The 22,659-nt window shown below is 44.3% G+C and overlaps 1 protein-coding gene and 1 long non-coding RNA gene across 6 annotated transcripts; one reads left to right on the top strand and one right to left on the bottom strand.

Moving 5' to 3' along the window:
* Positions 1-1,968: 1,968 nt before the first annotated feature.
* LOC105747919 (serpin B8) lies at positions 1,969-20,028 on the top strand. 4 transcript variants are annotated; one of them, XM_049698012.1, is made up of 7 exons: positions 1,969-4,284; positions 9,614-9,791; positions 11,062-11,199; positions 13,399-13,516; positions 15,621-15,763; positions 17,758-17,910; positions 19,510-20,028. In XM_049698012.1, the coding sequence occupies exons 2-7, from the start codon at positions 9,624-9,626 to the stop codon at positions 19,912-19,914; spliced, it is 1,125 nt and encodes a 374-aa protein (XP_049553969.1). In that variant the 5' UTR covers positions 1,969-4,284; positions 9,614-9,623; the 3' UTR covers positions 19,915-20,028. The 4 variants fall into 4 exon arrangements, with proteins under 4 accessions (XP_049553969.1, XP_049553970.1, XP_033280900.1 ...); XM_033425009.2 differs by lacking the exon at positions 1,969-4,284 and adding an exon at positions 7,850-8,126; XM_049698013.1 differs by lacking the exon at positions 9,614-9,791 and having other exon boundaries at positions 1,972-4,284.
* LOC125961255 (uncharacterized) lies at positions 13,447-14,079 on the bottom strand. 2 transcript variants are annotated; one of them, XR_007471704.1, is made up of 3 exons: positions 13,966-14,079; positions 13,669-13,836; positions 13,447-13,584 (listed from the first exon to the last, which is right to left on the bottom strand). It is a non-coding gene; the product is annotated as an uncharacterized LOC125961255 (long non-coding RNA). The 2 variants fall into 2 exon arrangements; XR_007471705.1 differs by having other exon boundaries at positions 13,711-13,836.
* Positions 20,029-22,659: the final 2,631 nt, after the last annotated feature.

Raw genomic sequence — 22,659 nt, 5'->3', positions numbered from 1 at the left:
AGATGCTACCAGAAAACTACTAGAGCTAATCGATGAATTTGGTAAAGTAGCAGGATACAAAATTAATGCACAGAAATCTCTTGCCTTCCTATACACTAATGATGAAAACTCTGAAAGAGAAAATAAGGAAACACTCCCATTTACCACTGCAGCAAAAAGAATAAAATACCTAGGAATAAACCTACATAAGAAGACAAAAGACCTGTATTCAGAAAACTATGACACTGATGAAAGAAAGTAAAGATGATTCAAACAGATGGAGAGATATACCATCTTCTTGGATTGGAAGAATCAACATTGTGAAAATGACTCTACTACCCAAGGCAATCTACAGATTCAGTGCAATCCCTATCAAACTATCACTGGCATTTTTCACAGAACTAGAACAAAAAATTTCACAATTTGTATGGAAACACAAAAGACCCCAAATAGCCAAAGCAATATTGAGAATGAAAAATGGAGCTGGAGGAATCAGGCTCCCTGACTTCAGACTATACTACAAAGCTACAGTAATCAAGACAGTATGGTACTGGCACAAAAACAGAAATATAGATCAATGGAACAGGATAGAAAGCCCAGAGATAAACCCACACACATATGGTCACCTTATCTTTGATGAAGGAGGCAGGAATGTACAGTGGAGAAAGGACAGCCTCTTCAATAAGTGGTGCTGGGAAAACTGGACAGGTACATGTAAAAGTATGAGATTAGATCACTCCCTAACACCATACACAAAAATAAACTCAAAATGGATTAAAGACCTAAATGTAAGGCCAGAAACTATCAAACTCTTAGAGGAAAACATAGGCAGAACACTCTGTGACATAAATCACAGCAAGATCCTTTTTGACCCACCTCCTAGAGAAATGGAAATAAAAACAAAAATAAACAAATGGGACCTAATGAAACTTCAGTGCTTTTGCACAGCAAAGGAAACCATAAACAGGACCAAAAGACAACCCTCAGAATGGGAGAAAATATTTGCAAATGAAGCAACTGAAAAAGGATTAATCTCCAAAATTTACAAGCAGCTCATGCAGCTAAATAACAAAAAAACAAACAACCCAATCCAGAAATGGGCAGAAGACCTAAATAGACATTTCTCCAAAGAAGATATACAGACTGCCAACAAACATATGAAAGAATGCTGAACATCATTAATCATTAGAGAAATGCAAGTCAAAACTACAATGAGATATCATCTCACACCAGTCAGAATGGCCATCATCAAAAAATCTAGAAAAATCTAGAAACAATAAATGCTGGAGAGGGTGTGGAGAAAAGGGAACCCTCTTGCACTGTTGGTGGGAATGTAAATTGATACAGCCACGATGGAGAACAGTATGGAGGTTCTTTAAAAAACTACAGATAGAACTACCATATGACCCAGCAATCCCACTACTGGGCATATACCCTGAGAAAACCATAATTCAAAAAGTGTCATGTACCAAAATGTTCATTGCAGCTCTATTTACAATAGCCAGGAGATGAAAACAACCTAAATGTCCATCATCAGATGAATGGATAAAGATGTGGCACATATATACAATGGAATATTACTCAGCCATAAAAAGAAACGAAATTGAGCTATTTGTAATGAGGTGGGTAGACCTAGAGTCTGTCATACAGAGTGAAGTAAGTCAGAAAGAGAAAGACAAATACCGTATGCTAACACATATATATGGAATTTAAGAAAAAAAATGTCATGAAGAACCTAGGGGTAAGACAGGAATAAAGACACAGACCTACTAGAGAATGGACTTGAGGATATGGGGAGGGGGAAGGGCAAGCTGTGACAAAGCGAGAGAGTGGCATGGACATATATACACTACCAAATGTAAAATAGACAGCTAGTGGGAGGCAGCCGCATAGCACAGGGAGATCAGCTTGGTGCTTTGTGACCGCCTGGAGGGGTGGGATAGGGAGGGTAGGAGGGAGGGAGACGCAAGAGGGAAGAGATATGGGAACATATGTGTATGTATAACTGATTCACTTTGTTATAAAGCAGAAACTAACACACCATTGTAAAGCAATTATACTCCAATAAAGATGTAAAAAAAAATAATAATCACGGTCTGTTAATCTCCTTTGTTGCCAGGAAAAACAAAACTATCAAAAAAAACTTGACTGTGAATGGAAGGATGGAAAAGCAGGGCAGTAGCTACAGAGTATAGAAGTAAGGAAGTTGTGGGGCGTTGTGTTTATTTGTTTGTGTTAATATGGGAGAGACTGAGTATATTTATGAGATAAGAAGACTCCAAAGAAGTAAAAGAGATAAAGTTACAGGAGACGACTAATGGAACCATGTCCTAGAGAAGAAAGAAGTTTACTTTCCTTGAAACAGAAGGGGTAGAGATATGGTAGGCCCAGTGAAGGGGACCACGGGCCACCCCTCCATTACTGGGAGTAAATAGGAAAGATATTCCCTTTGCCACTATCTGTCAGAGACCAGGAGAACTAATCCCTATATGATCTTTATCCCATTCATGTTTAGTTAATGATGTGTCAGGGCTGTGGTTCCTTTAAGCTTTTCCAGAGTAGGAACTCTCTGACCCAGTGTAAACCTGAGATGGCAAGGATACTCGTCAGAATTGTTCTGTGATGCTCTAGACTGGAGGGTCTCCATTTATCTCTGACTCCTAATTAGCCTTCTCAGTTCCCCTCTAGAAGCTGAACTGCACAGACTTTTGGGTCAGGAATAGTTACTTGGATTTGAACTTCAACTTGGCTCTTTGAACCTGTGCACAGGCACTAGACCCACTGTTTCACAATGCAGAGGCTTGAGAGTTGCGTCCTCATGTGTCTGCCCTGGGCAAGGTATTGCAAAGGATGCACGCTACCAGATGGTATTACTGTGATTAAAAACAACCACCTAGAACATTAAAAAGTAGAACTTTTACAATATTTTTTAATAAGCAGTGTAGCAACCATCGATAGCTTTTGAAAAACAATGAGGCTTGCTTATTATTTCATACCAAAGTACTTTAAAAAAGAGGTTAATTACTTACATATTTTTTTTAAAGTCTGGTGCTCCAAATGTAGTGAACTTTTCTGTGATCCTAAGTGGCTAATTAGTAGTAGAAAATCTAGCAAGTATTCTTTAAAATAAATAGTCGATTGCCTTTAGGTAAAGGTACATCTTACCTATGAATGAGAAATCAACTGCTTTTGAAAGAGTGTAGACTGATTATTTTGAGATCATCTATATGGATATTTTCCATTATATGATTTTATTGCTAAAAAGATATTAACAATTTCATATTTGGGCACTTAAAAACTTGGAAACATAATTTTCTAAACTTCATTAAAATCTTAGAAAGAGAAAAGATTTGGTGGGCTTCAAACTGTCAAAAATATTTAAAATATGATAGTTTAAAAATTTTGGTTTGCAAGAACAAATGATTTTCAAGAGGATAAAGAGATTTTTACCAGTTAGATTTTAACCAGAAATCTTTGCATAATTAGTATGTGGATGGAAATCAAATGTCAGTGTTTAGTAAGTACAACTAATGATGGCTTTATTCCGTTTTTAAATCAACCCATTTCCTGAGAAGCCTTTTCTTATGATAGCTATCAATCCAAGTTTAGAAATAAACTGAACTTAAACCAGGTCTTCAAATTACTGTATTTCAAAGCTTTAAACTAAGATTAAAACAGGCAAACACATATTCAATTACATTGATCTCATTAAATTTTAAAATAATTTTGGTAAGCACAAAAATGTACTTCTAATAAAAGTGTTTTTCTTATCTTAAAATTTTTTGTTTACGTGTTTTATAGCGTGCATAATATATTAGTATTTAGCATAAAGCACATGTAAATTCGATAGTGGAGACGCATGCTTAAAAATTGTTTTGATGGGACGTCCTACCAAAACAGTTTGGAAACCACTGGCTTTAGGAAGCTTTAACCTCTGGTTTTGCTTTTAGTTAATTTTCAAAGTGGAGTTCCGATTCTGAAGCTGCTCTTGCATACACGCGTACTAACCCAGGAAAACAAACCAAAGCCCCAATTGGCTAAGTCTTCCCCAAACACCCTCAGGGGACGGGTTACTTGCCTCCCCCGCCACGCCGTCTGCTCTCAGGCCGCGGCAGGAGGGTGCGCGCGAGCCTCAGCCTCCGCCCGGAAGTCCAGCCTGGGAGTGCGGAGTCAGAGATTGCACAGGGCAGCGCCATCTGCCGGTGCTCTGAGTCACCGCCGGAAGCCGGCCCGAAAGCAAAGCGGACGTGAAGCATCCACCAAGCTGGAATAGCAGCGGCCACAGCAACAGCTGGAATCTCCCAGGTACCAGGGCTGGGAGGGCTCCCGAGCCCTCAGGTTCCCACGGCGGCCGCCTCTAGCCTAGAGTTCCTGCGGAGAGAGGAAGGGAGGAAGGGGGCGAGGAGGCGAGGAAGGGAGGCCAGAGGCAGACGCAGGGGTTGGGAAAGGAGGAGGAGAGGACTAGGGGAACGACGGCAGGAGGTATCCGGGCAGGAGAGCTGCGGGGCTGGGGTCGCCCTGGCCCCTGCCGTACCCTGGGCCCCCGGCCCGCTTGGTCTGGGGCTCGAAAGTGAGTCTCCAAGGACCGGGCTCCGAGACCCGAGCGCAGGTGCGCGGTGCTTAGACCCGCCCGGGGTCAGAGGGCGGCCTCCGGAGTGGAAGGGCCAAGCGGCCTGCCGCCGCCGCTGCGCTGCGATTTGCTGGCAGTGAGGGCGTGGCCGGGAACCCGAGCCTGGGCGGCGGTTCCCGGACATGGATGGGCGGGAGCTTTGGAGAGAGTGAGTGGGAGGACCGCAGGGTCAGCAGGAGGACTGTGGCGCCCACTGCCTCCTCGCCCGGAGTTTGCATGGAGCCTTGGGCAGGTTCGCAGAGGTGCTGGGTCAATGCCACCTACAGCACAAGTCCCTGTCCCCTCTGCGATCCAGCTTATTGCGCCTACCTCCCCTCCCCTCCTCTCCTCTTGTTCTCCTCCACTTCCTCCAACTTCTCATTCTTTTTCTTCTTCTCCCTCCCTCCCCCTCCCCTCCCTCCCTCCCTCCCTCTCCCTTCCCTCCCTCCCTCCCTCTCCCCTCCCTCCCCCTCCCCTCCCTCCCAGTCACCCAGCCTGACAGTTCCATCTTCTAGTCTTTAGTGCAGAAATTTCCTCTGTATTAGGCAGTCCCTGGTCTATGGCAGTGGTCTACCGGCAGGGTCCACAGCCTTTTTACCCACCAAATGGTGAGATGCAATATTTTTCTAAAACTTAGGTATAGCATTTGTTTGAAAACCGTTCCTGGCTTTCCAGACCATAGCTCAAGTCCAAACCTTTAAACCTGGCGTGAGGGGTCCCTCCTGCCTCACGCATCAGTTCTCTCACAGGAGACACACCCACCCAGGGCCCTGGGTCCCCGCACAAACCATGGCCTTCCTCTACATTCTTTGTACCTGCCTATCCCGTAGCCACAGCCCTAACATTCACCTCCTTCTTTCACCACCTTCAGGAGCTCCTGCCCAGTCCTGTTTCCCTTCTCCTGAACTCCTAAAGAGAATTCATTCTGCTTTACTGTGGGCTTCCTTAGCACTTTGTCGGTTTTCTTGGTACGGAGTGCACAGCCAGCTTGAAACCATGCATTCATGCATGTGTATCTCCCCAAGGGTGGGAGCTCCCAGTCAGGAATTATGGCATTTGTTTTTTATTTTTTTTCTTCAAAATCATATAAGGACAATTGGACATAAGTGCTCTTTGAACAGATTCACTTTGGGATGTGAGTATGGGATGGGGGAGTGGAGCAGGGAGATGACAGGCATTCAAGGCCCCCAGGAGAGAATGATGCTGAGCACAGTCAGCCCTCCCCTCTATCACTGGTTCTGCACTTGCACATCAACCAAAAGCAGATGGAAAGTATTTGAAAAAAATTCTAGAAAGTTCCAAAAAGGAAAACTTGAATTTGCGCCCTCTGGCAACTATTTACGTAGCATTTACATTGTATTAGGGATTGTAAGTAATCTAGAGCTGATTTAAGGTATACAAGAGGATGTGTGTAGGTTATGAGCAAATACTATGCCATTTTATATAAGGGACTTGAGCATCCTTGGATGTTGGTATCCACGGGGGTCCTGAAACCCATCCCCCATGGATACCGAGGGACAACTACTTGGAAGCAGAAGGCTTGCTTTTGTGGCTGAATCTGTCAGTTTTTTCTGAGACCTGAGGACAGTATTTAATTGTTCTGACCTTGTTTGTTCACCTGTAAAAGGAAAACGAGTTTAATGCCAATCCATTTTACTAGCTGGAAATAAAATCTTTTCACTGGTGTGAGCTGGGGCACATCTGAGAGGTGCACTGGTGTGTGTGTGCGATGGTGTGTCAGTGCTGGGGGTGAGATGCTGATGGGAAGTACTCTGCTGCTGACCAGCACCTGGATGTTGAAAAGGAATGGAGGTGAGGAAATGAGATGAAGAAAGAGGCAATATGGAAGAAACCAGAAATAGACATTTACAATTAAGAGCAGTTACAATGTAAAGAGGAAATTGATGTGATATTCCAGTTCATTCCTTTGCCTTTTCAGATTGGACAACTACACACACACACACACACACACACACACACACACACACACACACACACACACACACTCACACTCATCAGCCCAAGCTTATGTCTGCTTCACCTTGGTTCCTGTAAAACAAAGGACGTTGCCCGCCATCCAGTTCTACAAGGATCAAGTCGTTAGCCATTGCAGTCACTGACCTACAGTGCACGCTGAAAGGAATTCAGGATGAAAAACAGGATGAGGCACTCTGTGCTTCGGGAAGACAGCCTCCTTAGAGAGAGGCATCGCAGGAAAAAATTTTAATGAACCCAGATTCTTGCACTCCTACGTAGGAAAGCACTAAAATCACTAACTGAGATATCTGGTCCTCGTGACTAGCAGTAACCCTTTACTGATATGTCTGTCTGCCTGCGTGCATTCCCTAAAATCATGCTTCTCCCCCTACCTCCTCAGAGCTCTCTGAGAGGCTGGCTCCCAGCCTACAGTCCTCAGTAAGACCCCCGAATAAAACTTAGCTCACGACTTAATCTCACGTTGTGCATTTTTTAGTTCAGTCCACAGGTCAAAACTCTTACGCTCATGTAAGATCAAATCCAAATTTATTCCTGTCTTTCATCTCCAGTTTACCTAATTCTTTCCTTCTTTGAGTCTCTTTGGTGCCTCCTTCTGGTAGGCTCAGTGCTATCAAGTTTGAATATCCCTCCGGGCTCCTAGGTTTTTATTTTCCGAAACATCCTCAAGTGTAAGGTGAGGAAATGTGGGGTGAGAAGTGGCCTGGAGGCAGGATGAGGCTTGCTGTGCGGTGGGACTTGCGCACTGCAGACACATCAGCCTTGCAGCCCTCGGGTTCAAGCCCTGCAGCTGACGGCTCTGGAGGGACTTACTGAAGTGAGGGCAGTGAGGAACTTAACACTGTGTCCTCTACTTAATGACCTGTTAAGTATAGAGCAGTGTTTTCAAATTGTGCCATTGTTGTATTTTCTTGGTTGACTTTTTTTTTTCTGGTACGCGGGCCTCTTACCGCTGCGGCCTCTCCCGCTGCGGAGCACAGGCTCCGGACGCGCAGGCTCAGCGGCCATGGCTCACGGGCCCAGGCGCTCCGCGGCGTGTGGGATCCTCCCGGACCGGGGCACGCACCCGCGTCCCCTGCATCGGCAGGCGGAGTCCCAACCACTGCGCCACCAGTGAAGCCCCTGGTTGACGTTTTAATACATTTTTTTCAAACTTTAAAGAATGTGCACTGGTTTGGGCTGTTGTTTTATATTTAGAGTGTGAACTTCACACCGTTTCTTTTTTTTTTTTTTTTCCCCACCACCCTTTTTTTTCTTTTAAACCAGAGACATCTCCTCTTGAAAAAAATATCTTAGAAGGAAGCTTCAAAGGAACCATTCAACAGTGAAGAGGCTCCGGTTAAAACAGTTGTGTTCCCCACCCACTTTCCCCTCCTGCCCTTGAGGCCCAGAAGACCCACCCCCTCCAAGTCGAAATGAAATATACTTTCAAGACTGCTGCAGGAGGCCCTTCTAGTCCACTGGGGAACTGAAAGAAGAAGGACCAGGGAATGGCCCATCTGTTTATAAAAATGAGCGCATGCATGATGACCCTTATCTCTAGGTGGAGTTTCCAGTACTTTTCTTTGCTAATTTTCCAAATTGGAACATATTTATCTTGTGTAGCTTTACAATTTTTGAGTTACAAATATACACACCATTTGAAAAAAAGATAGCATAATAGAAAAAATAGCTTATAGCATCATGGGATTATGGGTGACGATTTGTCCTTTTATATTCCAAAATGTCTTCAACTGTAACAGCAGAGAGATTCAGGGAAAACAAGATGAGCTGATGAACTTTAGTAATTTACTGACTAGCAGCCCAGGTTTCTAGAAGGTTTAATAGAAATAAATGCAGCATTTATAAAATTTTTCTAAAAGTATAAAAATTAATATGCTGCAAAAGCCTTTCACAACTTGCAGCAAGGTGCCTGCTGCTATTGTGCTCCCACCATCCCACGGAGACGATCTTCCTTGACAATTACATTTTAAAGGGATGGCTGCTAGGGACTTGAGAAGGATTGTCTTGGGCTGTAAAATAGGAAAGAGGCTTTTCAAAATGTTTACCTCTCAAAGGAGCAGAGGAAGAACTTATGATGACAAATTGCCTAAAGTAAGTGCTCTAAGGAAAGACAGGTCAGGCACCAGAGGCAGGAAGAAGCTTGTCTAAAGTTTAGTCAAGCTGGGGGGGAAAGTGAAGCCTGGATCCAGAATTAGTGCCTGATTCAAAGTGTGCGTCTGATGACTGGAGATTTGGGCTTCATGTTCTACCTCCGTGCCCAGGGGCTCCCTTCACAGCTCCCAGCCCAGTTTCAACAGCTCCGGTGGAAAATGGTGTATTGTTTTCGAGTCCTTCTGATTTAAAGTAAATTTCGTGTCTTCCCAGGAGCCCACATTTTAGGGCAGACCATCCCAGAAAAACCCTCCAAAATCTGTTGAAATCCATCCGGCTGTTTTCATGTGACATCGTGACAGAAATGTCATTTTTATTTATAGTATATTATAATTCATAGAACATTGCTTATAAATTATGCCAGAGACAGCAAACTGAAGAACTATTAGTAATAGGGGGATTTATCTTACAGTTCTGGAGGTCAGAAGTCCGTAAGATATTGGCAGAGCTACATTTTAAGTCTGGAGGCTCTAGGGCAGAGTCCGTTCCCTTGCCTTTTGCAGCTCCCAGAGGCTGCCTGCGTTCTGTGTCTCCACACCGTCCTGACCTTTGCGTCCATCCTCACTTCTCCTTCTCTGGCTCTGACCCTCCTGCCTTCCTCTTATAAGAAGCCTGTGATTACACTGAACCCACCTGATGATGCAGGTGACTCCATCTCAAGATCCTTAGTCCAGTCACATCCGCGCAGTCCTTATTGCCGTGTAAGATAACATCGCCACAGGTTTTGGAGGTTCAACATGGATGTCTGGGGATGCAGTTATTCTGCTGCCCATACCCAGTGTCCACAGACAGGGCTGGAGGTGTGACTAGTGACTAGTGCGCAGTGGCTAGTGGAGGGCATGGCTAACATGCTTCTGTGTTGTGCTTTGGGTACAGACCTTCACTGATGGATGATCTCTGTGAAGCAAATGGCACTTTTGCCATCAACTTATTAAAACTGCTGGGTGAAAAGGACAACCTGCGAAACGTGTTCTTCTCTCCCCTGAGCCTCTCCTCTGCCCTGACCATGGTCTTAATGGGGGCCAAAGGAAACACTGCGGCACAGATGTCCCAGGTATGCGTGCCCACCACAAAGGAAGACCAAGGGCGGGCTTCCTCTGTGCTTTCATAGAGCTGGTCTGTTCATCCTTCACTCCAGCTGATGGAGGCCAGTGAGGCTGGGAGGTGGGAGGGGCACCGTGGTGAGGGAGAGAAAGCGGACATGGGTGGAAAGGTGAATTGTGTAAGACGGAATCTCCTGCTAGTTTTCATGGGAGAAATCAAGTCACTATGTTATTTTCTGCATCTTTGATAAGAAAGGTGAACTAAAATTCTGTTCCACAAAAAGGCCAAGAATTTCCACTTTGTTCTGTTTTAAACTTTTGCTAACATTGTATTTCAAATTGAAATGCAACTGTGTAAATGAACCTTTTTGTTAAATCAGTTGTTTCTAGTGTACAATTATGCATAAGTGGAAGATGAATGCAACACAAATGAGGACTTACATCTTCTGGAGTTTTTTAGAGGGAATATATTATCTGATTGATCTGAAATGGGTTATATGTGCGCTTAGCTACCAATGAAGTAGTGGATATTACTTTAGGAAAGTGGACCTTCCCCTATTTATGTCTTAGTTTCTTTGACTGTCTGGTGAATGTATCCCAGAAAACTGTCATATACACATGTTCCCGCTAATAGCGGGGTGCGCAGACACCCCCCAGAAGTGTGTCCACGGCCACAGTTGAATCCCTGGTGGCTCTTTCTTCCAGCTCCCTGGAGGAATGAGGCTTTGGACTGGGGTTGTTGGGAGATAAGGGAACAGCCTTGATTCTCACTCTGACCTGACATTTAAGTCACAGTCTGGTCTGGAGGACTTCTGTGGAATTGCTAATGAAACATTTCTGCTCATCTTGTCTTCTGTGGGTCATTCCCGCTACCTGTTTGTTCTGTTCTGTCTCCCTCCTGAGTTATTACGTGCTGTCTTCCTGGCATAGATAAATCTGCTAGAGCAGGGCTTTCCACCTGGGGGCGATTTTTCCTCCCTGGAACAGTTGACAAAGTCTGGACAGAGTTGGTGGTCATAACCAAGAGGTGCTACTGACATCTAGTGAGCAGAGGCCAAAAATGCAGCTAAATATCCTAGATGTGCAGGCTAGCCTCCCAACAAAGTATGTGGCCCCAAAAGTCTATACTGCCAGGTTGAGGAACCCTGTGCTAGACGGTTAAACAAAACTCATTTTAAAATAGGATTCGCGGTGATTTTCAGTGTAGAAATTTGTTTGGAAATAGCTCTGTGGGGGAGAAATGGCATGTCAAAAGTTGCCGTTCTCGTCTTCTATTACCAGGCACTTTGTTTGAACAAAGGTGGAGATATTCACCAAGGATTCCAGTCACTTCTCATGGAATTGAACAAATCTGGCCCTCAGTACTTGCTCAGAACTGCGAACAGACTCTTTGGGGAAAAGACATGCGATTTCCTGCCAGTAAGTATTGCTCGCACACTGATGAAAAAGAAATTGAAAATAATACAGAAACTACAGAAGAGCAGAGATAAAGTGTAGCTCTGCTGCCTTAAAAATGTGCTTTGGGCTTCCCTGGTGGCGCAGTGGTTGAGAGTCCGCTTGCCGATGCAGGGGACGCGGGTTCGTGCCCCGGTCCGGGAAGATCCCACGTGCCGCGGAGCGGCTGCGCCCGTGAGCCATGGCCCCTGAGCCTGCGCGTCCGGAGCCTCTTGCTCCGCAACGGGAGAGGCCACAACGGTGAGAGGCCCGCGTACCGCAAAAAAAAAAATGTGCTTAGAATTATATTTTGTAATTGTAATTTTGAATTTTATGATTCCTTCTGAATTGTGTCCTTTGAAAAAGTATTGTCTCTGATATATCTTCCCAGATATCAGTTTCAATTTGTCCATCTTCCTGCACCCAGACCTGCCTCTCCCCCTTGATCCCCTTCTCAGTGACCACATCACTCTCGCCATCCCCTGATCTCATCTCTGATTGTTGGGCTGTTTCTGTGGAGCTGGCCTCACAAAGTCTCTTAAATTTGTCCCGTCTTCTGAATCACCACCGCCATTGCCTGGGTCCAGACTCTCACATCTTCTACACTGTTACTTTAATTGTTTCCTAATGGATCTCTCCAAATTCAGCCTAGTCTTTTCACACTACTGACAGAATAATCTTTCTAAAATTAAAATCTGTTCATAAAAAATAAGGTTTTGAACCTGGGTAGTTCCTATTTACTGCAACATACAATTCCAAAGTTCCCTAGTCCAGTAAAAGCCTGCCATTGTTCAATAAGTGAAGTCCAAAAAATTATGCCACATAATATGCAGAGTGATGCTATCTTAAGGTTAATGAAATGATCAGGACAAGTCCGGCCATCTTATTGGCCAGCAGTTCCAAGGGTTATTTTGTTAGACTCAGATACAATCGTGTTCTGGCTGCTGTTGGGTGCTGCCCTGTGCAGGTTGCCTGCTCTGGGCTTAAATATTATTGGACATGATTCTGGATCCCTCAGCTAGTTAGGTTTTCTAGGATGAGCACTCGTGATTCCAGGAATCTCCTGGTCAATTGATATTCATTTTTGAATATCAGACTGACCTTTGAATACTGTAATTGGGGAATACTGGGGACACAGGGAACCATTCTCCACTTTTCTTGGTTGCTTGGGTCCTTCTTCTCTCTACATCTTCTTTCTTCTGTAGAAGCTAAAATGTTTGAGAACAGGAGATGGGCGGAGGATGGGAGCCCATTGCCAGGCACATTATATCAGAAAACAAGTTTTCATGAGGTGAGTTATCCTTGGTTTTAATGTATTGCATATAACAACCTTCTCGATTTTATCCCAACTTATATTCCATGGCTCATCCCTTGTCACTGTTTTCACTGTTTTCCCTAATACCCTACACACACACACACACACACACACACACACACACACACACACACACTGAACCTGTAAGATTTGTTGATAATCTAGTTCTGCTGTGGAGCCTCCCCATCATTCCCTAAGGATATTTCAGACACTGTGGTTGGTGCTGATGATACAAAAATGAGTAAAACAGGGTTAGACCACCTAGAAGGGGAGACAAAATCAAACAGAAAGTCAATATGGAGTTTAAGCGTTTGACAGGAATGTTCACGGGCTGTTTTGTGCATGGCTGCCGCCGTCTGTATTCTCAAAACATATTGTAGGGGCTTCCCTGGTGGCGCAGTGGTTGGGAGTCCGCCTGCTGACGCAGGGGACACGGGTTTGGGCCCCGGTCTGGGAGGATCCCACATGCCGCGGAGCGGCTGGGCCCGTGAGCCATGGCCGCTGAGCCTGCGCATCCGGAGCCTGCGCTCCGCAACGCGAGAGGCCACAGCAGTGAGAGGCCCACGTACTGCAAAATAAATAAATAAATAAAATTGTAATTATCGTGTGTATATGTTTCTCCCTCAGCAGACTGTGAGCCACCTCAGGTCCAAGGTCATGTCTTCACCCTGGTGTCCAACACCTGGCACTGTACCAGGCACAAAGCCAGCAGTCTATACATTTTGATTAATTGCATAAATGAGTCTTAAAGTACAGCGTGCCCTGTGCAAGCATTTGTGCTAGAAACACGTTAAGAAAGAAATGTTTTCACACTTCTAGGAAACTTTGACAAGTGGAATGTGGCCAAACTAGGTATTTTGCATTTGTAGGCTTTTAAGGAATCCTGCCAGAAGTTCTATCAGGCAGACCTGGAGGAACTGAACTTTTCTAAAGACACTGAAGAATGCAGGAAACACGTAAATGACTGGGTGACGGAGAAGACTGAAGGTGAGAGATTTTCATTTCAGGAGATGTGGTGTTATGAGGGACACAGAGCTGAGATTGCCGGATGTGACCTCCATGGGTGGCCACTGTGACCCTGTAACCTGGGATGTGACCTCCATGGGTGGCCACTGTGACCCCGTAACCTGGGATGTGACCTCCACGGGTGGCCACTGTGACCCTGTAACCTGGGATGTGACCTCCACGGGTGGCCACTGTGACCCTGTAACCTGGGATGTGACCTCCACGGGTGGCCACTGTGACCCTGTAACCTGGGATGTGACCTCCACGGGTGGCCACTGTGACCCTGTAACCTGGGATGTGACCTCCACGGGGTGGCCACTGTGACCCTGTAACCTGGGATGTGACCTCCACGGGGTGGCCACTGTGACCCTGTAACCTGGGATGTGACCTCCACGGGGTGGCCATTGTGACCCTGTAACCTGGGATGTGACCTCCACGGGTGGCCACTGTGACCCTGTAACCAGTGGCCTGTTTATGTGTGTTTGCTGGGCTTTCAGGCCATTGATGCAATTCTGATATTTTTCTTGGGCTTACAAAGTGGTGATTTCTGAAAAATGCTTAAACCTAATGTTAGTCTCTCAGATGCCCTCCCCTCTGGAAGGTAATGGAACATCCCCGAAAAATGCCTCCTCTTTGGTTGCCCCATTTAACTTCTACCTGCGAGGACACTGCCGTGCTCTAAGGGCAGGAGGACGTTCCATTTAGATTATAGCTGAGGTGGGACAACGTTTCATGTCACCTCCCGGTGGTGATGTGAGCCGCTCTAGTTTCATCCACAGCCCTCTCCTGCCCTCTGAACTTGGCTGTGGCTAAGTTTGCTTTTCTGAATTTGCTCCAGATTCTGGAAGTGCAGCTACTGTGGAGCATACAGGGTGCCCTGTCCAGACACATTCTGTCTCAGCAGAAACATTTCTGCCAGTTCTCAATTAGAGTGCAGAGAAAAAGGACGTGCTTTTCAGAACTCTAAGTACTCAGCACGTAATTTAGAGACGTCAGCAGGCGGGGAGGTTACGTCACTCGTTTGTTCACGTGCCCGCCTGGCACTCATTATTCCATCCGTTCCATCTTCTGGCGCATCCGCTGCGCGTCAGGCAGCCACAATACCCGTGATCACGCAGGCAGCCAACGACCATCGGAAGGGAAGAGCCTTTCACGTTGATATTTTCGTACGTCACGTGTGTAGTGGTCTCTGGCTCTCCAGTTGATCTAGCAGCACTGAGTCACCTAGGGAAGCCAGAAGCTTCTCCACACCTCACCCTCCCTCCACCACCCACTTCCCCCTCCACGGCTGCTCACACCCTTCCTTCCACCAGGTTGACCACCCAAGGTTTCCCAGAATAGCAGAGCTGGAGGGGGGGTTGGGGATCACCTTGTCTCCGCTCTCATTGGACAACTCAATTTGGGCCCCTTTATTGCATCCCCCTAATTCTTTTGCCCCATTCCCTCCCTCCAGGAAGCTGCCTTCTCCCATTTACAGATCTGTATCCCCATCCTTTGGAAGCCTCTTCTCACCTAAATGAGACTTGAAGGTGGGCACAGAGCAACGATTCTTAATCAGAATCAAACTCTAGGGGATATCTGGCCATAACTGAAGACATTTTCAGTTGTCATAGTTGGGGGAAGTGATACTGGCTAAACATCCTAAACACATAGGACCATCCCCCAAACAAAGAATTATGTGGCCTAAAATGCCAGTAGTGGCGTGGCTGAGAAATTACGGTGCCAAGGTCGAGAAGCTTACAGTTGGAATCGAGACTCTTGGGTTATTTTCTCAGCTCAACCACTTGGTCGCCTATGTGACCTTGGCAAAAAGTCAGGCAAATACTCTGAACCTGAATTTCTACATCTATAAATTGAGGGCAAAATGATCGTTGACCTGCCTGCTTCAAGATTCTTGTTTAAGGACAAACACTACGCTGCACGTGTGCACAGAATGAAACACCATCACCCCGATTCCTCAGGCAGCCGGAACTACAGGATCCAGCCTTTCCTCCACCAAGCCTCGGCTTTCAGTGTCAAGAGAGCTTTTGTAAAAGAATGTTTATTCTCCCCCAATAGCAATAACTTTCTCTCATACTCTTTACAGGAAAGATTTCAGAGATACTGGGGGCTGGGGCAATCGGTCCTCTGACTAAGCTGGTCCTCGTGAATGCAACCTATTTCAAAGGAAAGTGGAATGAGCAATTTGACAGAAAGCACACAAGGGGAATGACCTTTAAAACCAACAAGGTAGGGACATATTTTTGCAGATATACAGCTACTTTCTAAAGTAATACTCTGGGAAAGGTTGTGAGTGAATGGAAAAACATAATTTATTTCACACTTTCTTGATTCTTAATTTATTATTTCTGAAGGAATTTCATGCCCCCTATATATCGCTTATTGGAATGGGAAAGAGAAAAACGAAAATAATTGTTACACTGATCATTTTGGTTTTGGATCCTTGGTCAAATCGATCTTCTCTCTCTGGTCATGTTATTTGGATTGAAAGAAACTGTCTTCTAAGCCTTGGAATTATGTTTGTATTTTACTGTCACTGTTGTATTTAGACACTTTCTTGCAACAGTCAGTGACAACTGTGTCTATTTATTGCCTTAGAATTCATGGCTGTACAATTCCTAACACAAGAAAAAAAGTGTTAGCAAATGTTCAGGCCAGCTTTGTTTTTATTTATTCTTGGAACTTCTTAAGAAATAAAAATTATACATATTTAAGGTGTACAGAGTGAGGATTTGATAAACATATACATAGTGAAATGATTACCGCAGTCAAGCTAATTAAAATATCTTTCCCTCACATAGTTACCATATATTTTCTGTGATGACAGCACCTGAAATCTACCCTCTTAGCAAATTTCCAGTATTTGATACGGCATTATTAACTATAGCATCAGGTTGTATATTTGATTTCTAGAATTACATGCCTAACTTTAAAAACACTTTTCTCCATTCACTTTTGAATATGATAACGGCTGGGGTCAGTAACTGTTAGCCTGGAATTTGACCTCCATCCGCTTGATAACAGTGTATTACACAAACATTTATAAATCTAGACTATATTTGATGCAAGCTTTAAAAATGGTGGACCCTAGACATCTGATCAAGGTTCCCCCTTCAAGAAAAGCAAGGCCATAAAGCCAATTATATAATTGAGCAAGTTTTCAGAATAGAAGTATAACTCCCGGGCCTTCCCTGGTGGCGCAGTGGTTAAGAATCCGCCTGCCAATGCAGCGGACATGGGTTCGAGCCCTGGTCCAGGAAGATCCCACATGCCGCAGAGCAACGAAGCCCGTGAGCCACAACTACTGAGCCTGCGTGCCCAGAGCCCGTGCTCCGCAACAAGAGAAGCCACCGCAACGAGAAGCCTGCGCACCACAACAAACAGTAGTAGCCCCCGCTCGCCGCAACCAGAGAAAGCCCGCGCGCAGCAACGAAGACCCAACGCAGCCAAAAATAAATAAATAAATTGGGGAAAAAAAAAAGTATAACTCCCTCTGGCCTATATACCTTTTCCAACCAGATCTTTCTGCCTAAAGACCTGAATATTAGTTAAATTTCCCCTTAACTTGGAGAAATAATTTTATTTTTTTAGAGATATATATATATTTTTAATGAATTTATTTTTGGCTGTGTCGGGTCTTCGTTTCTGTGCGAGGGCTTTCTCTAGTTGTGGTGAGTGGGGCCACTCTTCATCGCGGTTCACGGGCCTCTCACTGTCGCGGCCTTCTCTTGTTGCAGAGCACAGGCTCCAGATGCGCAGGCTCAGTAGCTGTGGTGCGCGGGCTTAGTTGTTCCGCGGCATGTGGGATTTTCCCAGACCAGGGTTCGAACCCGTGTTCCCTGCATTGGCAGGCAGATTCTCAACCACTGCGCCACCAGGGAAGCCCGAGAAATAATCTTTTAATTAAAAGGTCCCTGGGAGTGCTTCTCTACCCATCTTCTCAAAAGAGAAAAAAACCCCACAATTTCTTCTGAGAATAATATAGTTTTGTGTCTCTCTATATTCATCAATTGATTCTCTCCTGCCTCATAATACTTGATCTGCTGGGGCAACAGAATGTTATACTCAACACTAATATGTAATAATGAAGACTTTACATCAATCAGCATAAGTGCATAGAAATAATAATTATATGTACCTAGGGATTCTGCGAATCAGACATATCTTTTAGTGCACTGCGCTCATTTTTCAGTAATTTGATTTTAATGTTGTATTCTTATTAGGAGAAGAAGACAGTGCAGATGATGTTTAAGCAAGCTGAATATAAAATGGGGTATGTGGAGGAGGTGCACGCCCAGGTCCTGGAGCTGCCCTACGTGGAGGGGGTGCTGAGTATGCTCATTTTACTGCCTGATGACAACACAGATCTCGCTGTGGTAAGCCCTTGGCAATGAGTCTGAGTGTCCATGGATCCAGGCTAAGCTCATTTTTAAAAGTCCATCCACCAGATAGCATTTGAGGAATTTCCAATTTAGGATTATTTTAAGGAGTGCTAAATGAACACCACTGCATGTCTTTGGGTGAACATGTGTATGCATTTCCTGTTGAGGGTACAACTAGGAGTGGAATTGCTGGTATTGACAAATTTTGATGAAGCTTAGAAGAGAGACTTTCAAAAATATAAGAACATTATTATTTATTTTGAAGGGAGGGTCTAGTTGAGAGCCCAATAATTACTGAACAAAAGGACAGGAAAAGGATAGAATCTGGGCCGTGTTCCTCAAACATTAATGTGCATATTAACCTAATGGGATCTTGTTAAAATGCAGACTTTTATTTGGGGGGAGTTATGGCCTGAGATTTTGCATTTCTAACAAGATTCCAAGTGATGCAGATGCCGTTGGTCATAGACCAACTTGAGGAGCAAGCGTCTAAAGTACAGGTGAGGAATTTATCTCAGACACGAGGAAGACATCTTCCCATGACGGAAAGTGGGGGTTCAGGATGGGGGAAAGTAACTTTGTAGGGTGGGAGGCACAGGAGTGATAGTATGCTCGTTATCTGGCTCTCTGGGGTGGAGGGGAAGCATTATGATATTTAGTGATTCCTGTGGTGTCAATACCCCCACCATGGCTGAAGTTAGGCTCCCGAGGGTTTAACAATTGACTCTCACCGGAGATCCAAGCCAGCTCCAGCCCACCGCCTGCACACCAGCACACCGCTGTGAGGCTGGGCCTGCCTGATCTCCCTGGCTTCTCCATGGAATCAGGAAGGTCCTGGCATAAGTCAAGGATGAGCTCTGTCACGGCGACTTGAGAAGAAAATTAGGAGAGTCTAGGAATAGAGCTGACATCCAAACCCAGCTGTCACGGGAGAGGAGAACTCACCTGGACTCCAGGTGGTGAAGGGAAGTGGGGACGCAAGTGGAAGCCCCCTCTTCCTCCTTTATTTCTTCCCTGTGGATAAACAGAATGAGTTCTGGGTCTTGTAGGTTTTGAAACTCCAGGGCAGGCAGAGGGCAAACAAGGATGCCAGAAGCAATCGTCCTGTGGAATTCCCCATTGCTGCTCTCCCCTCCCCAGAATCCACATCTTCCTTCCCGTTCAGATGATCCCTGATTTCCCCATTTTTCATCCATCAGAGTTCTGAGCCATGCTTTGTCTCCCTTTTGTCGAACAAGTTCTCAAACTCATGGTAAAGTGTTTCGCATGAATACAATCCATTGGTTATGAGAATTTTCTAAACTAAAAAAATGCTTGAAATGAATTTGCTACAGATAGTTAAAAATAAAACCCTATCTTTGTCTCAGGTGTTTTCTAACTGTTCTTGTGTCCATAAAACAAGGAAAATGCAAGAATTTGAGGGGAAATCCAGGTGTGTTTATAAGAGGAAATATCCCTTAGATTGTCTTGGACTAGATCTCACCATCTAACTGCAGGTCATGCGTGTGTGTGGAGGTGTTAATGCGTGGGGGGATGGGTGAGTACCAGGCTCTTGTCATCTAGCTTTTAAGATTTAACTCTTCATTATTTCAGGTGGAAAAGGCACTTACATATGAGAAGTTCAGAGCCTGGACAAATCCAGAAAAGCTGACTAAGGATAAAGTTCAAGTTTTTCTTCCCAGATTAAAGCTGGAGGAGAGTTATGACTTGGAGGCTTTTCTTCGAAGTTTAGGAATGACTGATGCTTTTGAGGAAGCCAAGGCCGACTTTTCTGGAATGTCAGCCAAGAAGAACGTGCCCATGTCCAAGGTCGTGCACAAGTGCTTTGTAGAGGTCAACGAGGAGGGCACGGAGGCAGCTGCGGCCACCGCGGTGGTCAGGAACTCCCGGTGCAGCAGAACTGAGCCAAGATTTTGTGCAGACCACCCTTTCCTTTTCTTCATCAGGCACCATGAAACCAACAGCATTTTGTTCTGCGGCAAGTTCTCTTCTCCATAAAGAGCTGCAGTCCTTGTACGTCACTCTGCCTACCCTGCCTTACTTCAAATTCCCTGTGACCAAATTGATGCGGTGGTTTGAATGCCAAAATAAAGTGTAATTATGATAACAGGACCCCCTCACAGAGTTGTTGAGAGGATTTAATAGGTTGATAAAGAGGTTAGAGCAATACCTGCTATAGCTGTACACAGTATCATTATTAGACAAGAGTCAATTGCATTTTTATGCATCTAAAATGCAATAGTTAGAAAATGTAATTAATTTTGCACTAAAAATATAATGTTCTTAGGAATGATAATTAACAAAAGATAAGCAAGACTGTTATGTTGAAAATTATAAAGTGCTATTGACAGTCATTAACGATGACCAAAATAAATGGACATATTTCATATCACGAATAGACCTTGAGTTAAAAAATTGTCAGTTCTCCCCCACTTGTCCTATTGATGTAATGTAATTCTAATCCAAATTCTAGCAATGCTTCTATGGAACCTGACAAGTTTATTTAAAAATTTATATGAATAAGCAAAAGGCCAAAATTTATAACACATTTCTAAAGAAAAAGATCAAGTTGCAGAGCTCTGCTCTACTAGATATTGAAGCTTGTCATAAAGCCCTGGTAATACAGTGTGGTGTTTACACAGGGATAGACAAACAGATTAATAGTACAGAAGAGCCCAGAAGCGTACTTATTCATATATGAAATGTGAAACAGAAAAGAATTGGTATTAGAGGTCAATAGGAAAATGACAGCCCAATACAGTATGCTGGGAAAAATTCCTTATTTAAAAGAAGAAAACAATTATTGAGATAGTAAACACTTAACGAGAAATGAAAATTTTATATGCTTTACAAGAAAATATAGCAGAATATTGTATGACTTTAGGGAAAGGAAGGATTTTTTTTTTTTTGGCCATGCTGCAAGGCTCGCAGGATCTTAGTTCCCCGACCAGGGATTGAACCCACGCCCTTGTCAGTGAAAGCACGGATTCCTAACCACGGACCACCAGGGAATTCCCAAAGAAGGATTTCTTAATCAATATATAAAAAGCATAACAGTTAAGGTAAACAATGGACAAAATCAACTACATTAAAATACAGGTACTTTAAGCTTAAAATACACCATACAAATTATAAAAATATAAGCACAAACCAGGAGATGACAGTTTAACAAATTTAACCACTAAAGGATAAATCCTTTAGTGGTTAAATATTGCCATGAAAGAATCTGTAAGAAAACAGCAAACAATCCAGTAGAAAAATTGACATGAAATGGATACTTCACAAAAGAGGAAACAGAAAAGGTCAGTAAACACATGACAAGGTGCTCAATCTCATTCATAAAAGAAAGCAAACTAAAATAGAAATTAGAGGTCAGAGGGGGATGTGACCATGGAGGGAGAGCACAGAGAGATTCACTGTTGCTGGCTTTTGAGGATGGAGGAGAGGGGCCCCGTCAAGGGACGTGGATGGAGAAGCTGGAAAGGACACGGAAATGGATTCTGCCACAGAGCCCTGAGAGAGGGATGCAGCCCTGCAGGCACCTTGGTTTTAGCCCAGAGACTTGCGTTAGACTTCTGACTAGCAGAGCTTTGAGATGGTGAATCTGTGGTGTTTTAGGTCACTAAGTTTATAACAGTTTGTTACAGCATCAACAGGAAATGAATACAGCATTCAACACTGATTCTTGCCATTGGCAAATGACAGAAACACATTGCTTTCTAACTTAGAAAAAAGCAATTTATTATCCAGTATCAAGTTAAGAAAAGTGCTTGAGGAATAACTAGAACTATGGACCCAAGTGCCTTAGGCTCTTTCTTCATCTCTGGTTTTATTGTTTCTCAGTGTGTCAGCTTCCTTCTTTCCCCACAGCACTTGAAGCAGAGCTCCACCCCTCAACCCCAAAACCATAGTCTTAGGTTGGCCAAATTTTGTTCCATAGCTGTCCATCCTAGAATAAACAACAAGGGCAAAGCAGCTAGGAAACACAGAGATGAACTAGGGACAGTTACTAGAATATGTTGCTTGGAAGACTGATCACGTGTCTGCGTTCCACCAAACCTGTTTTGGCCATAACTGAGCTGTGATACGTCTCAGTTCATGGCCTCCTCCTGCCAGTTAAAGACTAACACAACTAGAGAAAACAATTAATTTAAAATAACATTGATCAGGTTATTTAAAAGCATTTGGATCAACAGAACTATCAGAAGCCAAGCTCATCCACTGTGTTGGTTTTTACTGCTGACACTTAACCACCATCCCAGTGGCTTGAGTAGAGGATCTTCGTCTCGCAATTCTGTAGGTCAGTGGCTTACCCCGGTCTTATAGTGTCAAAGTCAGGGTGTCGGCAGGGCTGCCTCCTTTGGGGGTTTTGAGGGAGAATCCATTTCCAGAGACATTCAGGTTACTGGCAGCACTGAGCTCCACGTGGTGGTAGGAATGAGGTCCCTGCTTTCTTGTTGCCTGTCAGCTGGGGGCCTTTTTTGGTGGCTTTCTTCCAGTTTCAAAGTCAGCAATGGTGGTCCAGTCCATCTTATGCTTTTGTAGGGAAGGGAAACTTTACTTCTAGCCACCACCTTAGGTTTTCAGCTGAGGCTCTTTAACAAAAAGATTAGCAAGAGAAAGACAGTTTATTACTGCATGTATTTGTATACACTATTACCAGATATTCCACTCCTAGTTAGAAACCCTAGAGAAACTGTATGTTCAAGAGACATGTAAAATAATGCTCATAGCAATACTATT

Source organism: Orcinus orca, chromosome 15 (genome assembly GCF_937001465.1).
Source record: "Orcinus orca chromosome 15, mOrcOrc1.1, whole genome shotgun sequence".
Lineage (NCBI taxonomy): Eukaryota > Metazoa > Chordata > Mammalia > Artiodactyla > Delphinidae > Orcinus > Orcinus orca.
Note: the sequence above shows the minus strand (reverse complement) of the source record. Positions and strands in the feature narration are given on the sequence as shown.